Source organism: Salvelinus fontinalis, chromosome 10 (assembly GCF_029448725.1).
Source record: "Salvelinus fontinalis isolate EN_2023a chromosome 10, ASM2944872v1, whole genome shotgun sequence".
In the NCBI taxonomy this organism is placed as follows: domain Eukaryota; kingdom Metazoa; phylum Chordata; class Actinopteri; order Salmoniformes; family Salmonidae; genus Salvelinus; species Salvelinus fontinalis.
In genome coordinates this window covers 10,635,781-10,650,979 of record NC_074674.1, presented here as the reverse complement: position 1 = coordinate 10,650,979, position 15,199 = coordinate 10,635,781, and the positions used below count along the sequence as shown (strand labels likewise).

The window sequence follows — 15,199 nt, the reverse complement described above, 5'->3', positions numbered from 1 at the left end:
AGCTGAGAGCATTAGTAAAAATAGAGGCTGTCCCTTTATCCGTTTTCTGATAGACTGTGAAAAGCTGTAGGCCGAGGGGAAGCTTCAATAAGAGCGGCATTACAGTCTGATGACAGCCATGTTTCAATGAGAAACATGCAATCAACTTTTTGCTCAGTAATGAGGTCATTCACGTAAAAGGTTTTACTTGTGATTGCTCTAACATTTAAAAACTTGGTTGTAACAGTAATAATTTGCTTGTTATTCTATTGGTTACCTTGAGTCAGAATCTATCAGAATGTTAGGAGAAAACAGTTTGTATAAACTCACTAGAAGGTGGAGTTAAAATAACTTAAATTAGGTTACTCACAATAACCATAGTGCCATTTCTACAGGAGTTGATATGCTTTCCAAGTCATCTGTTGCTTATTCTGACACAGAGAACTGGAGCACTACCAGACCCTGCCCATCAGTCTCTAAAATAGTTTGCGATGTTGCTGGAAATAATCCTGGAACCCCTGCAAATAGGGTGAATCCTGTCTCTTTTAAAATGTGCTGGTTGCTCCCACAGCAATAAGTCGGTTGAAACTTTCTGAACCCCTTTGGTAGCAGGGGAGGGGGCCAGAAATAGTTATTCTCTTCCCTGTACTAGCGAGGGTGTTTAAATTGTTTTGTAGTTGTTCCTCAGATCGCCTAAAATGAGGGTCGTTAAAACCTAAGTGAGTGACGATGGTGTCAATATTGGAGTAATTGGCCAGAACCGTGGGTGAGTGACAGTGGACCTTGGTCGGGCCACAGATCACAGGCAGGCCAAAATCTTTCACCATCGAGCTGCCCACATGATGGTGGTCGTGATGGAATCCGATGGGGAAGTGACCTACTGAACTGAACGGTTGTTGGTATACACCCAGGATCCATGCTGATTTGCAGTGCTGGTACTGTAGGTCCATCTCATGCGGGGCAAAGCTGTTTGATAGCTGGATCGGATCTTCTCAGATAGATGAAGAGTGGCCAGACTGACTACCCAATCTCTTATGCTTTGCGAGTGTCCAGTCTCCCATGGGCTGCGGAGTTGAGCTTTACATCTGTCCTTTGGATTTGGACAGATCAACGCCGCCCGACTAATCGACAGCTTTGCTATAGGATGTATTTAAAACTGAGATTCGGTTTGCCTGCGTTACAGCAAGGTTGGTCTACTTAGAAGCAGGTTATCCTTTTCTCGCAACCGAGCTAACAGCCAGAGGATCTCTTCCCTAAGCTGGTTGAAGGGCAGGCAAATCCCTGTCCATTTTCCAGTTTCACGTTATCTTCATCTTGTGATTGTATGGAAAACATCTCACACCTGACGCATTTGTGCCCAGCCGTGGATAAAAACACAGGTGGGCTAGAACTGCTAGCGTTACCTTGCTCCGTTTGCATGATGGCTTGCAGCTAACTGCTACTTAACAGGAATCCGAAACACAAACTTGCGGTCCCAGCCGTAAAGGCTGACCACGTCTCAGAATCCATAGCAATACAAACTTTAGCTATGATTAAAAACTAATTAAAACTATTTCATAAAAACAACAAACAATACACTGTTCTGTTTCTTGCGGATGTTGCCTGTAATCCAGGCAACATCCCCACCGTCACCGTGGGGACGACATCGTTGATGCACTTATTAATGCAGCCGGTAACTGAAGTGGGAAACTCTTCAATGCCATCGGATGCATCCCAGAACATATTCCAGTTTGTGCTAGCGAAACAGTCCTGTAGATTAGCATCCGCTTCATCGGACCACTTCTGTTTTGAACGTGTCACTGGTACTTCTTGTTTGAGTTTTTGCTTGTAAGCAGGAATCGGGAGAATAGAGTTATGGTCAGATTGAGGGCAAAGGAGAGCTTTGTATGCATTTCTGTGTGTGGAATATTGGTGATATAGAGTGCTTTGCCTCTAGTTGCACAGGTGACATGCTGGTAGAAATTAGGTAAAACCAATTTAAGTTTTCCTGCATTAAAGTCACCGACCACTAGGAGCATCGCCTCTTGATGAGCATTTTCTTGTTTACTTATGGCCCTATACAGTGTGGTCTTTGTGCCAGCATCAGTTTGTGGTGGTAAATAGACAGCTATGAAAAATATAGATATAAACTCTCTTGGTAAATAGTATGTCCTACAGCTTATCATGAGGTATTCTAATTCAGGCGAGCAGAACCTAGAGATTTCCTTAATATTAGAGATGGCGCACTGGTTGTTGTTGAACAAAGAGACACAAACCCCTGCCCTGGAGCTTCCCTGACGTCACCGTTCTGTCCTGCCAATATATAGAAAAAACAGCTAGATTTATATTTTCCATGTCCTTGTTCAGCCACTAAACATAGGATATTACAGTTCTTCAGATCCCGTTGATAGAATAGTCTCAAACGGAGCTCATCCAGTTTATTCTCCAGTGATTGTACGGTCGTCAATAGAACGGAGAGTAGAGGCGAATTTATCCACTCTTCGACGTAGTCTCGTCAGGTATCCAGCACGCCAGCCTCTATAGCACCATCTCTTCCTTCTTCAAGTGTCGGGATTTGGGTCTGGTCTGGATAATGAATGTGTCTTTGGCCTCTGACCAATTGAAGTAGAAGTCCTCGTCCAACTCAAATCAAATGTTATTGGTCACATACACATATTTAGCAGACGTTATTGCAAGTGTAGCGAAATGCTTGTGTTCCTAGCTCCAACAGTGCAGTAGTATCTAACAATTCACAACACACAAATCTAAAAATAAAAGAATGGAAATTAAAAATATATAAATATTAGGACGAGCAATGTCGGAGTGGCATTGACTAAATACAGTAGAATAGAATACAGTATATGCATATGAGATGAGTAAAGCAGTATGTAAACATTATTAAAGTGACTAGTGTTCCATTATTAAAGTGGCCAGTGATTCCATGTCTATGTATATAGGGCTGAGCAGGGTTGAGTAGCCGGGTGATAGCCGGTTAGTGATGGCTGTTTAACAGTCTGATGGCCTTGAGATATAAGCTTTTTTTCAGTCTCTCGGTCCCAGCTTTGATGCACCTGTACTGACCTTGCTTTCTGGATGATGGCGAGGTGAACAGGCTGTGGCTCGGGTGGTTGATGACCTTGATGATCTTTTTGGCCTTCCTGTGACATCGGGTGCTCTAGGTGTCCTGGAGGGCGGGCAGACCGCACCACCCTCGGCAGAGCCCTGCGATTGCTGGCTGTGCAGTTGCCGTACCAAGCAGTGTTACAACCCGACAGGATGCTCTCAATTGTGCATCTGTAAAAGTTTCTTAGGGGCCAAGCCGAATTTCTTCAGCCTCCTGTTGAAGAGGCACTGTTGCGCATTCTTCATCACACTGTCTGTGTGGGTGAACCATTTCAGATTGTCAGTGATGTGTACGCAGAGGAAATTTTTGCTTTCCACCTTCTCCACTGCGGCCCCATCGATGTCGATAGGGGCGGGGACCCTCTGCTGTTTCCAGAAGTCCACAATCAACTCCTTCGTTTTGTTGACGTTGAGAGTGAGGTTATTTTCCTGTCACCACTCTGCCAGGGCCCTCACCTCCTCCCTGTAGGCTGTCTTGTCATTGTTGGTAATCAGGCCTACAACTGTTGTGTCGTCTGCAAACTTAATGATTGAGAGGCCACGCAGTCATACACAAAATAGCACAATTGGTCAGGAGCCCATAAAATGTCTGCTATTCCCTCCAGCGTCAAACCTGTATTAGATAGTGATTGTATCATACTGATCAGATCACAAAACCTACATGTTAATACAAGGTGTAAACGAAGCTAGAGAGAGAGAGAGAGAGAGAGAGAGAGAGAGAGAGAGACACCACACCAGCCCCTCCAAAATATGCGTCAGCGAAAGTGTTTAGACTGGGGATCCAGCCCACTCACACACACTTTCCCTTTAGGCACACAACAACAGCAGTACTTAATTTGGGAATGGGAAGATCATACCAAATAATCATGTTAGAGAACAAGGTTTTTTCCTGTTTTGTATTCTATAGTGTTCTCCTGGTAATCAAGATGTACATCATAGCAATCATCACTGGACAAGTAAGGCTGCGCAAAAAGGTAAGAGACTCTGTGCGTCCTAGCTGACAGTTTATTAGGCTAATTCGGTATTTGATGTATGCTTTGAATGTCTTAGTTCCTAAAGTCAAGTTCTGCGCTGTATAAACATTGGTCAGGGTATTCATTCTCTCTCTCATGTGAAGGCTTTTGCGAACCCAGAGGACGCGCAGAGACATGGTGGCCTCCAGCACTTCAGACAGGATCCAGATGTAGAGCGGTGCCAAAGGTGAGAGGAAAGATTACTGTTATCTGATTTGAATGTAGCCTTGCCTATTGAGATTGATGGTAGAAATATGATTACATTTTAAGTGGTCTGAAATTTAACAGTAATAGTAAACTTTTGTATTTTTCTCAAACATGTGAATGGAGAATTTTATCTGGATCTTGTTGAAATCTTTACAGATAATTTGTGGCATTTTTGTTTTAATTTCATGGATGTTTGTTCTCCAGCCTCGGGCTGGGGATATGGTTCAGTGTCTGTGTTGTTTGAACTTGTCGGGATATGATACATGACAGCAGAAAAAACATTTAAAAAAAACTTTTCTCCTTCACTTGGGGCCCTCTCTGACCAGAGCCATTTATGACAGGAAATATGTTGAGCTGAGCAGGCATTCATGCACTGATGCACAATAAAATGGAATGCTTCATGACTGGTATCATTTAGGTCCAATTAATTGTGCAGAGTTTTATGGAAAGGCTTCTTAAGTTTAATTTCCATGTACTTTAACATTTCAGACTTGATTTGCCCAATGAAAAGTGTATCAACCCCTACAAAATGGAATTGTGTGGAGTTAAGTTTAATTCTTATCAGGGCAGGTCTCCTACAATAATATTAGTACAGGAGTGGCTTTGTAGCCAGAGTAAGCCATTGAATGGTGGTTTCAGTCTGCACTCCTATTCATCTTAAACTCCTAAGATTCTGGAGGGGTATATGCTTGTCCAGCTCTGCCAAAATAGTCAAACATTTAAAGGTCAAGAGTGAATTTTGTTTAGTCAAATCCATGGGAGGTCCTGGGTCCTTTTCCATATATTGATGTTGATTGGTTGGAGTGGTACTTTAATATTAAACAAAGTAAGATGAACAACACACTGCAATTCTCTGAGATTACATACAACCTTCCTCTTCCTTCCTTTTTCTGAGCAAATCTGATTTCATTAGAATGAAAATGTGTAGTATTGAGTCTACAACTGTTTAGGCTCTTGAGGGTAATTGAAATCCATAGTCTGTGTTTTACAACTGACTCAGCTAGCTGACGGTAAAGCCCATGCTTAAATAGAGACATTCTATATGTCCATTTAGAGACAGAGACTGGAATACCTGAGAGGAATGTTCCTCTTGTGTAAAAGTGTGTGTCAGTCAGAGGAGAGGAAGTGATTCACTTTTAGGAAGAGACCTGGATAAGCAGCTATACTCCCAGACTCTTGTAATGGAGGGTTTCTACGCTCAACCTGTGTGTGTGTGTGTGTGTGTGTGTGTGTGTGTGTGTGTGTGTGTGTGTGTGTGTGTGTGTGTGTGTGTGTGTGTGTGTGTGTGTGTGTGTGTGTGTCCTCTGTTATTCACTAGGCTAAACCCATCCCTAATGTTGGCTAATCGAAAAAGTGTGTGTGTCAGTGTGTGTGATGTTGAGTAATCATAGCGGAAGTGTTTTCACTGTTTGGGTCAGTGCCAGACTGCTGAGTCACACAACCGTATACCGTAAATTCCGGGAATTAACTTATGATTCAAAACAGATGTGTGAGCATGGAGAGCAGTTGTGTGTAGCCAGGCTACTTGTTGAGTGCAAATCACTTAGTTATTCGCTTAAAAACCCATACCTTCGTGATAATGAATATACCCAATCAATTAATATCTAAAAATATACATCTAATCTAATATTCTCTTTTGTGTGTTTCAGGGCTCACCGTAACGACATGGAGAATATCGTCCCCTTCCTGTTCCTGGGGGCCGTCTACTCCCTGATTGGCCCGTCGCTGGCCGTGGCCCGCGCTCACTTCCTGGTCTTCTTCCTATTCCGCATGCTCCATACGCTGGCCTACCTCTGTGTCCTGCGGGCACCCACGCGCTCCCTGGCCTACGTGATCGCCCAGGTGCCCTGCATCTCCATGGCCGTTCAGATTCTTGCGGCGGTGTCCTCGTATGCGTGTTCTGACTCTATTGGTGACCGCGTCAATCTGTGACCAATCTCAGTGGATGATTAGGGCCTGATAAGAGCAGTAGAGAATACTGCTTGTAAGAGGGACATATGTTTTTCATATGAGGGAAATCCTAAAGACTGTATTGTCATCAGACTGCAATGCTACATTAGCAGTTTGTGCCTCTCAGCAATGCTCTATGAAGTGTACACTGTTGTGCTCCAGCTAGTACATCTTCATGTAGTACTGTATTCTTCTACATCTTAGTCACATAGCAGACGATCTTGTCCAGAGCAACTTGCAGACGCCTTGCTCAAGGGCACATAGACAGATTTTTCACCTAGTTGGCTCGGGGATTTAAACTAGCAACCTTTCAGTTTTAGCCCAATGCTCTTAACGGCCAGGCTACCTACAGTGTGGAGAACAAGTATTTGATACACTGCTGATTTTGCAGGTTCTCCTACTTATAAAGCATGTAGAGGTCTGTAATTTTTACCATAGGTACACTTCAACTGTGAGAGACGTAATCTAAAACAAAAATCCAGAAAATCACACTGAATGATTTTTAAATAATTAATTTGCATTTTATTGCATGACATAAGTATTTGATAACCTACCAACCAGTAAGAATTCCGGCTCTCACAGACCTGTTAGTTTTTCTTTAAGAAGCCCTCCTGTTCTCCACTCATTACCTGTATTAACTGCACCTGTTTGAACTCGTTACCTGTATAAAAGACACCTGTCCAAACACTCAATCAAACAGACTCCAACCTCTCCACAATGGCCAAGACCAGAGAGCTATGTAAGGACATCAAGGATAAAATTGTAGACCTGCACAAGGCTGGGATGGGCTACAGGACAATAGGCAAGCAGCTTGGTGAGAAGGCAACAACTGTTGGTGCAATTATTAGAAAATGGAAGAATTTCAAGATGACGGTCAATCACCCTCGGTCTGGGACTCCATGCAAGATCTCACCTCGTGGGGCATCAATGATCACGAGGAAGGTGAGGGATCAGCCCAGAACTACACGGCAGGACCTGGTCAATGACCTGAAGAGAGCTGGGACCACAGTCTCAAAGAAAACCATTAGTAACACACTACGCCGTCATGGATTCAAATCCTGCAGCGCACGCAAGGTCCCCCTGCTCAAGCCAGCGCATGTCCAGGCCCGTCTGAAGTTTGCCAATGACCATCTGGATGATCCAGAGGAGGAATGGGAGAAGGTCATGTGGTCTGATGAGACAAAAATAGAGCTTTTTGGTCTAAACTCCACTCGCCGTGTTTGGAGGAAGAAGAAGGATGAGTACAACCCCAAGAACACCATCCCAACCGTGAAGCATGGAGGTGGAAACATCATTCTTTGGGGATGCTTTTCTGCAAAGGGGACAGAACGACTGCACCGTATTGAGGGGAGGATGGATGGGGCCATGTATCGCGAGATCTTGGCCAACAACCTCCTTCCCTCAGTAAGAGCATTGAAGATGGGTCGTGGCTGGGTCTTCCAGCATGACAATGACCCGAAACACACAGCCAGGGCAACTAAGGAGTGGCTCCGTATGAAGCATCTCAAGGTCCTGGAGTGGCCTAGCCAGTCTCCAGACCTGAACCCAATAGAACATCTTTGGAGCTGAAAGTCCGTATTGCCCAGCGACAGCTCCGAAACCTGAAGGATCTGGAGAAGGTCTGTATGGAGGAGTGGGCCAAAATCCCTGCTGCAGTGTGTGCAAACCTGGTCAAGAACTACAGGAAACGTATGATCTCTGTAATTGCAAACAAAAGTTCTGCTTTTCTGATGTATCAAATACTTATGTCATGCAATAAAATGCAAATTATTTACTTAAAAATCATACAATGTGATTTATTGGATTTTTGTTTTAGATTCTGTCTCTCACAGTTGAAGTGTACCTATGTTAAAAATTACAGACCTCTACATACTTTGTAAGTAGGAAAACATGCAAAATGGCAGTGTATCAAATACTTGTTCTCCCCACTGTATATGCTACAGAATGTTGAAGTCAATTGACTTCCTCTTAAGGTCATGGGGACACTACTCTCTGAAGAAAAAGGTTAACCTTTCGATTAACATGTAACTTTGTAACCAATTAATTGTGTTGACATGTTTTTTTTATACACAAGTCAATGTTACTTGTTTTAATCTTTTTCATTCTGTATTTCTTGTCATTCAACAAGTGGTATTTTTGTAGGAAAGTCTGGGATGTAGTAACCTATTTGCTCAGAACAATCCAGTATTTTAGAGGTTGATGAAGAGCCGACATGTATAACACAAATCATTTATAATAATGCATTTTTTAAATTAAAACAGATGAAAACGGTTGAATACCATATTCTAAGGAATATTTCTGGTGTGGTGGTCACTGTATTTGTTTACAAAGCATTAGCCACTAAGCTATCACATGATGGAGGATGATGAACTATAGAGATGTGTCAGGTCTAACCACTCCTGTCGATGGGCTACGGATGGGTTAGGAAGTTTGTCCTGATCACAGGACTTGACTCACTAGGGCCCATAGTTTTTTCTCGTCCGTTCCTGGACCTATGACTGCTGACTGATCCATAATCATAACATCTACAGATGCTGAATCTTAATGTGATCATCCTGTTGTTGCAGGAATTTTTCTGCATAGCAGGAAATGCAAACTTTTAAAGTTTGTAATTTCCATGTACTATGATTTGTACAACCAAAAATGTATCAACCCCTAAAATTTTTTTAATTCCAATTCACATTTCCTGTTGCTGCAGGATTATTTTTCTTCTATGTAAAACTGGCTCAAATTAAGATACGGCATCTGTATTTTAACCTCAACCTTTGTGTTTCTTTAGCCTGTTTAGAGATCAACTCTGGCAGGACAGCAAAAACAGATCTTGGATAAGGCTAATGTTTCTAGAGTAATGTCCATCTATAACCAATGGATGGTTTGTTGATAAATGCTATTGTGTGTTCTACACTGCAGTCCTTTGAGGCTTGCTAGAGCAGAAGATGCTATTGTGTAAACCTACGTGTTTCAATTGGGAATCATTACTGAACAGTTACGACACAGTTCCAACTTACTGCAACACAGTTCCAAGTTGGAACACAGTTTCAGGCCTCTGGATTTTAATCAAGCAATATGTGGCTAGGTGGCTATCAATAGACCACCATTAGTTCCTCAGACAGACAGACTTTTGGCCTGGAAGTTGTTCCTTCCTCTGACTTGGGGCTGCTAGGTATTCTCATTCAGGGCTAGGGGAAAGACATTGGAATCTCTGGCTGGGGGAAGGTGATTGTCGTAGGTGGGACAGTGTGTATTCGCTGGCCTCTCTCTCTCCGTGTCTGATAGTCCAGAGTTCCAGGCAGGGCTGAGTTCCAGAATTCCTCTGTCGTTATGTAAGGCCCTGGACTGGACACTGTCCACAGTAAAGGCCCATTGCACTACTTTTGTGAAATAAAGTTTTTTCAGGGGGTGCTGAATGATTTTTCAGGGGGTGCTGCAGCACTCTCACCAACCCTACCTCCCCCGGCTATGTGTGTGTGTCAGCGTGGGCCGTGTCTGGATGTGTTTGCTTCCTCAAGGCACGTGGAGAGGGAGAGGGTATAACTTCTGCTCTGCTACTGTATGTAGGCCAATCATCTTCTCACAACGATGATCTCAAGGAGCTGCTATGTAGTGTGATCTCGTGCAACCACAATCCCACTACCAGCCCAACCAAAGAAGCAGTCACGCAGACACACTCTCTCTCACACACACACACACACACACACACACACACACACACACACACACACACACACACACACACACACACACACACACACACACACACACACACACACACACACACACACACACATGTTGTTAGGTTCTATTTTTCAGAGTAAATAACTCACGGACACTAGAGAAGCTCAACCAAGTTTAATTCTTCCCAAAGGGTCAATACAGCTGGATTCAGACAAAACATTTCACACAAGCACTGATATTTAACCCTTTCTTCTAGGCTGAGTCTCCTCCTCCACAACTGAACAGCCAATGCATCTCTGTTGCTAGACAGAACCTTAGTGATATCTGTTCTTCCTCACTTCATTTAACCTGACCTCTACCTCAAAGTGCTCACTCCTCCCAAACTCAAGGCTGTCATGGTCATTGATACCAGACTGTCTCTTCTCCTCCCAGAGGATCCCTGATGTCTAACAATAACATATCCTGACATAATGTAAATGTTATACATTACCCTCTCTCCCTCAGTGATAATGTTAGTTTCTAAGATCTCTACCCGTCTCCCCTACACATTCCAAAGCCATCTGACTCCTACAGATAACCATTAACTTCTGATGTAACAACCATTCTCTATCACCCCTCAGATACCATAGTATTACTTCTGATCTATCATGTCCCTAGTATAGCAATGTTCAAAGTTTACCCAGAATCCAACAATGTAAGCATGCACATACACACATAGACACAGAGACACACACACACACACACACCATGTAGAGATCATTCAAATATTGCTTGTCAATTACCAGTTAACCTGGAAGCCAGCCGCATCACTGTGCCGGAGGAAACACCGAACAGCTGGCGACCGAAGTCAGCGTGCATGCACCCGGCCGCCAGAAAGAGTCGCTAGAGCACGATGGGACAAGGACATCCCAGCCGGCCAAACCCTCCCCTAACAACGCTGAGCCAATTATGCGCCTCCTAATCGGTCTCCCTGTCGCGGTCGGCTGCGACACAGCCCGGGATCGAACCAGGATCTGTAGTGATGCCTTAGACCGCTGCACCACTCGGGAGGCCCCTTGGGAAAATATTTTTGATTAATGGAGCAGTGTTTCAAGAAGCAGTGTGGCTTGGTGGGGTCGTGTTTCGGAAGATGCATGGCTCTTGACCTTCGCCTCTCCCGAGTCCATACGGGAGTTGCAGCAATGGGACAAGACTGTAACTACCAATTTATTATTGGTACATAATAATAAAAAATATTTGATCTTCCTCTTATCTCCCACAATCCCATAAATGTGAACTCAGATAGCCAGATAAATAGTGTAATAATTCAACTTTATTTAACTAGTGCTCTTCATTACAGAAAATCTCAAATTGATATTGTTAATAGAATTGTGGTTGATTTATTTTCCGTAGCTTTTTTAAATCTGTTGAAAAAGCTGTTGCCAATTAAATTCCATGCTGTCTATCTCCACCCATTGGTCCTTGAAATGTACTCTTTTTTGGTCTGATGAGGTGCACCTGAAGCAAACGGTGAAGATTTTATGGATGGATATGACTGCATCCACTATAACGCGAGTGCTACTCTCGGCAGGTTTGTTTTTTAGTAAGATACTTTAGTTTCATCCCCTTTGACTTTGGAATTTGCACATCTTCCAGACTTTTACCCAACATGCTATGCAATAACTATGTTTTCTTGTAAGTAGCTACCTCATATTCCTCCTATCTTATTTCAGTAGACCATCCTTTCAATATTTGCGTGGTGAATTGTGTAGCCTGTGTTTAATGATAGAGATAGATACTTGTTGACCTTGCAAAAGCCTGCTTGTCTTTCACTTTCAAAAATGTAATAACATTTTTAATCCCATAATATGTATCAAATTGCAATATGCCTAGACGAATACATTTTCATAAAGTTGATACAAAAATCTGGCTACTCAGGCTCCTGATTATGTTGGGTTGTTTGGGCAAAGTTTTAGACAGTGTACTGGCAGTGCCTGCCCACAGAGTTTTTATACTCTTTGGCCTGCATTTTATTTTCTGTGAATGATTTGTGTTTTTAAGAAAATTAAATGTTTCCCTTTCCTTTGACTCCCTCTCCGGTTGTCCAGTATGGCATTCCTTTTCTCTCTGGAAGAACTAACACTCCCCATAAGTGCTGTGAGATCTTCAAGGAGCCGGTGCTCCTGTCCTGCAGCCACAGCTTTTGCAGGCCCTGCCTGGGGGAGACCTGGAGGGAGCAGGGAGGGACCAAGGACTGCCCAATCTGCAGATGCAGGTCTTCAAGAGACCACCCTCCTACCAACCTGGCCCTGATGAGCATCTGTGAGACCCTAATGAAGGGAAGGAACGGTAGGAACACCCTGGGCCCCACAGAGAAGACCAGATAACATTCTACCAAGAAGGGACTCTCACAGAGTAAACAACCTGGTAGCCTCCACTCCCAGAGGCTCGGGTTCTTCTGCCTGGAGGACAAGTGTTTGGTATTTTGTATTTTATTAGGATCGCCATTAGCTGTTGCAAAAGCACCAGCTACTCTTCCTGGCTCCACAAAAAACATGAAACATGACATAATACAGAACATCAATAGACAAGAACAGCTCAAGGACAGAACTACATAAAAAAAAATTAAAGGCACACGTAGCCTACATATCAATGCATACAAACAAACTATCTAGGTCAAATAGGGGAGAGGCATTGCACTGTGAGGTGTTATCTGTTTTTTGAAACCAGGTTTGCTGTTTATTTGAATAATATGAGTTCCATGCAATAATGGCTCTATATAATACTGTACGCTTTCTTGAATTTGTTCTGGATTTGGGGACTGTGGGGACTTGGTGGCATGTCTGGTTGTCACAATCGTCTTCGGGTGAAAGAGAGGACCAAGGCGCAGCGTGATAACAATACATACTTCTTTAATGAAGAAGAAAACGAAACAAACACTATACAAACTAATCAAAACAACAAACAGACGAACGTGAAGCTATACAAACAATAAGTGCAGACACTGGCAACTTACACATAGACAATCACCCACAACCTACCTAATGACTATGGCTGCCTAAATATGGCTCCCAATCAGAGACAACGATAGACAGCTGTCTCTAATTGAGAACCAATCTAGGCAACCATAGACTTACATAAACACCTACAATGAACACAACCCCATGAACTCTACAAACACCCCCTAGACAATACAAATACCCTAGACGAGACAAAAACACACACACATCCCCCATGTCACACCCTGACCTAACTAAAATAATAAAGAAAAATAAGATAACTAAGGCCAGGGCGTGACACTGGTGGGGTAAGCGTGTGTGTCAGAGATGTGTGTAAGTTGACTATGCAAACAATTTGGGATTTTCAACACATTCATGTTTCTTATAAAAATAAGAAGTGATGCAGTCAGTCTCTCCTCGACTCTTAGCCAAGAGAGACTGGCATGCATAGTATTTATATCAGCCCTCTGATTACCATGAAGTGCAAGACGTGCCACTCTGTTCTGGGCCAGCTGCAGCTTAACTTCTTATGGCTGCAGGGGCAGTATTGAGTAGCCGGATAAAAGGTGCCCATTTCAAACGGCCTCGTACTCAATTCTTGCTTGTACAATATGCATATTATTATTACAATTGGATAGAAAACACTCTCTAGTTTCTAAAACCATTTGAATTATATCTGTGAGTCAAACAGAACTCATTTGGCACAAACTTCCTGACCAGGAAGTGGAAAGTCTGAAATCGAGGCTCTGTTCTTCTTCCTGCCTATACATGGGCATGATACGTAAGTCTACGTGCACTTCATAGACCTTCCCCTGGATGTCAAGAGGCTGTGAGAGAAGAAATTTAGTGTTTATCTTGGTCTGAAGTGGAATACATTTTCTTTGTATGACGTGTCCCTCATTTCCGGTACTCTGGGGAGCGCGAGGTGGACAGTGGGATTGCCTTCTGTTTAGCTGCCGTTATGGACGACTACTATCTCCGGCTTTGATTTTATTTGATACATGTGACCATATCATCGTAAAGTATGTTTTTTCAATATAGTTTAATCAGATTATTGAAATTTTTTCGGGAGTTTTGCCGTGTTCCGTTCTCTGACTTTGTTGACGATGGAGAGATCCGTGGCACTTGGCTAGTGCGCGTGCTAAATGAAGAGGGAAAGTTGCCGTTCTAAATCCAAACAACGATTGTTCTGGACAAAGGACACCTTGTCCAACATTCTGATGAAAGATCAGCAAAAGTAAGAAACGTTTTATGATGCTATTTCATATATCTGTCGTACATGTGAACTAGTCGTGGGCGCCCAACGTTTGGGTACTCTAGCTATACCGAAGCTGCATATCGTAATGAAGCTATTTTTAGAATTCTAACACTGCGATTTCATTAAGAACTAATGGATCTATCATTTCCTATACAACATGTATTTTTAGTTATGTTTATGAATAGCTATTTGGTCAGAATATGTGTGTCAGAAAAAGTGTCAGGAAAAATCCGGACGTAGTGGGAAAAAGTAGCTAAGTTAGCACAATGTGTAACCATTGATTTCAGCTCTAAATATGCACATTTTCGAACAAAACATAAGTGTATGTATAACCTGATGTTATAGGACTGTCATCTGAGGAAGAAAATCAAGGTTAGTCAAAAATGATATATCTTTTGCTTGTTTGTTACGATCGCTTACTTTTGCTACTGGGAAATTGCTTGTGTTTTTGGCTATTGTGGTAAGCTAATATAACGCTATATTGTGTTTTCGCTGTAAAACACTTGATAAATCGGAAATATTGTCTGGAATCACAAGATGCCTGTCTTTCAATTGCTGTACACTATGTATTTTTCAGAAATGTTTTATGATGAGTATTTAGTTATTTGGCGTTGGTGTCTGTAATTATTCAGTCTGCTTTCGGTGCAATTTCTGATTGTAGCTGCAATGTAAACTATGATTTATACCTGAAATATGCACATTTTTCTAACAAAACATATGCTATACAATAAATATGTTATCAGACTGTCATCTGATGAAGTTGTTTCTTGGTTAGTGGCTATTTATATCTTTATTTGGTCGAATTTGTGATGGCTACTGATGGAGTAAAAAAGTGGTGGAGTAAAAAAAGTGGTGTCTTTTGCTAACGTGGTTAGCTAATAGATTTACATATTGTGTCTTCCCTGTAAAACATTTTAAAAATCGGACATGTTGGCTGGATTCACAAGATGTGTACCTTTCATATGCTGTTTTGGACGTGTTAATGTGTGAAAGTTAAATATTTAAAAAATATATATTTCGAATTTCGCGCCCTGCAC

The 15,199-nt window shown here is 42.5% G+C and overlaps 1 protein-coding gene across 1 annotated transcript; it reads left to right on the top strand.

Annotated features, from left to right (window-relative positions):
* The first annotated feature begins 3,775 nt into the window (after window positions 1-3,775).
* Window positions 3,776-8,546, top strand: LOC129863596 (prostaglandin E synthase-like). Its single transcript, XM_055935688.1, has 3 exons — window positions 3,776-4,055; window positions 4,199-4,281; window positions 5,951-8,546. The coding sequence occupies exons 1-3, from the start codon at window positions 3,924-3,926 to the stop codon at window positions 6,231-6,233; spliced, it is 498 nt and encodes a 165-aa protein (XP_055791663.1). The 5' UTR covers window positions 3,776-3,923; the 3' UTR covers window positions 6,234-8,546.
* The last annotated feature ends 6,653 nt before the right edge of the window (window positions 8,547-15,199 follow it).

Bases quoted from the DNA above. Each gene is read 5' to 3' on its own strand.
- LOC129863596 (XM_055935688.1), top strand. From the start codon at position 3,924: ATGGGAAGATCATACCAAATAATCATGTTAGAGAACAAGGTTTTTTCC. The intron at 4,056-4,198 runs GTAAGAGACTCT...TCTCATGTGAAG, and splicing joins AAGTAAGGCTGCGCAAAAAG to GCTTTTGCGAACCCAGAGGA. The intron at 4,282-5,950 runs GTGAGAGGAAAG...TGTGTGTTTCAG, and splicing joins GATGTAGAGCGGTGCCAAAG to GGCTCACCGTAACGACATGG.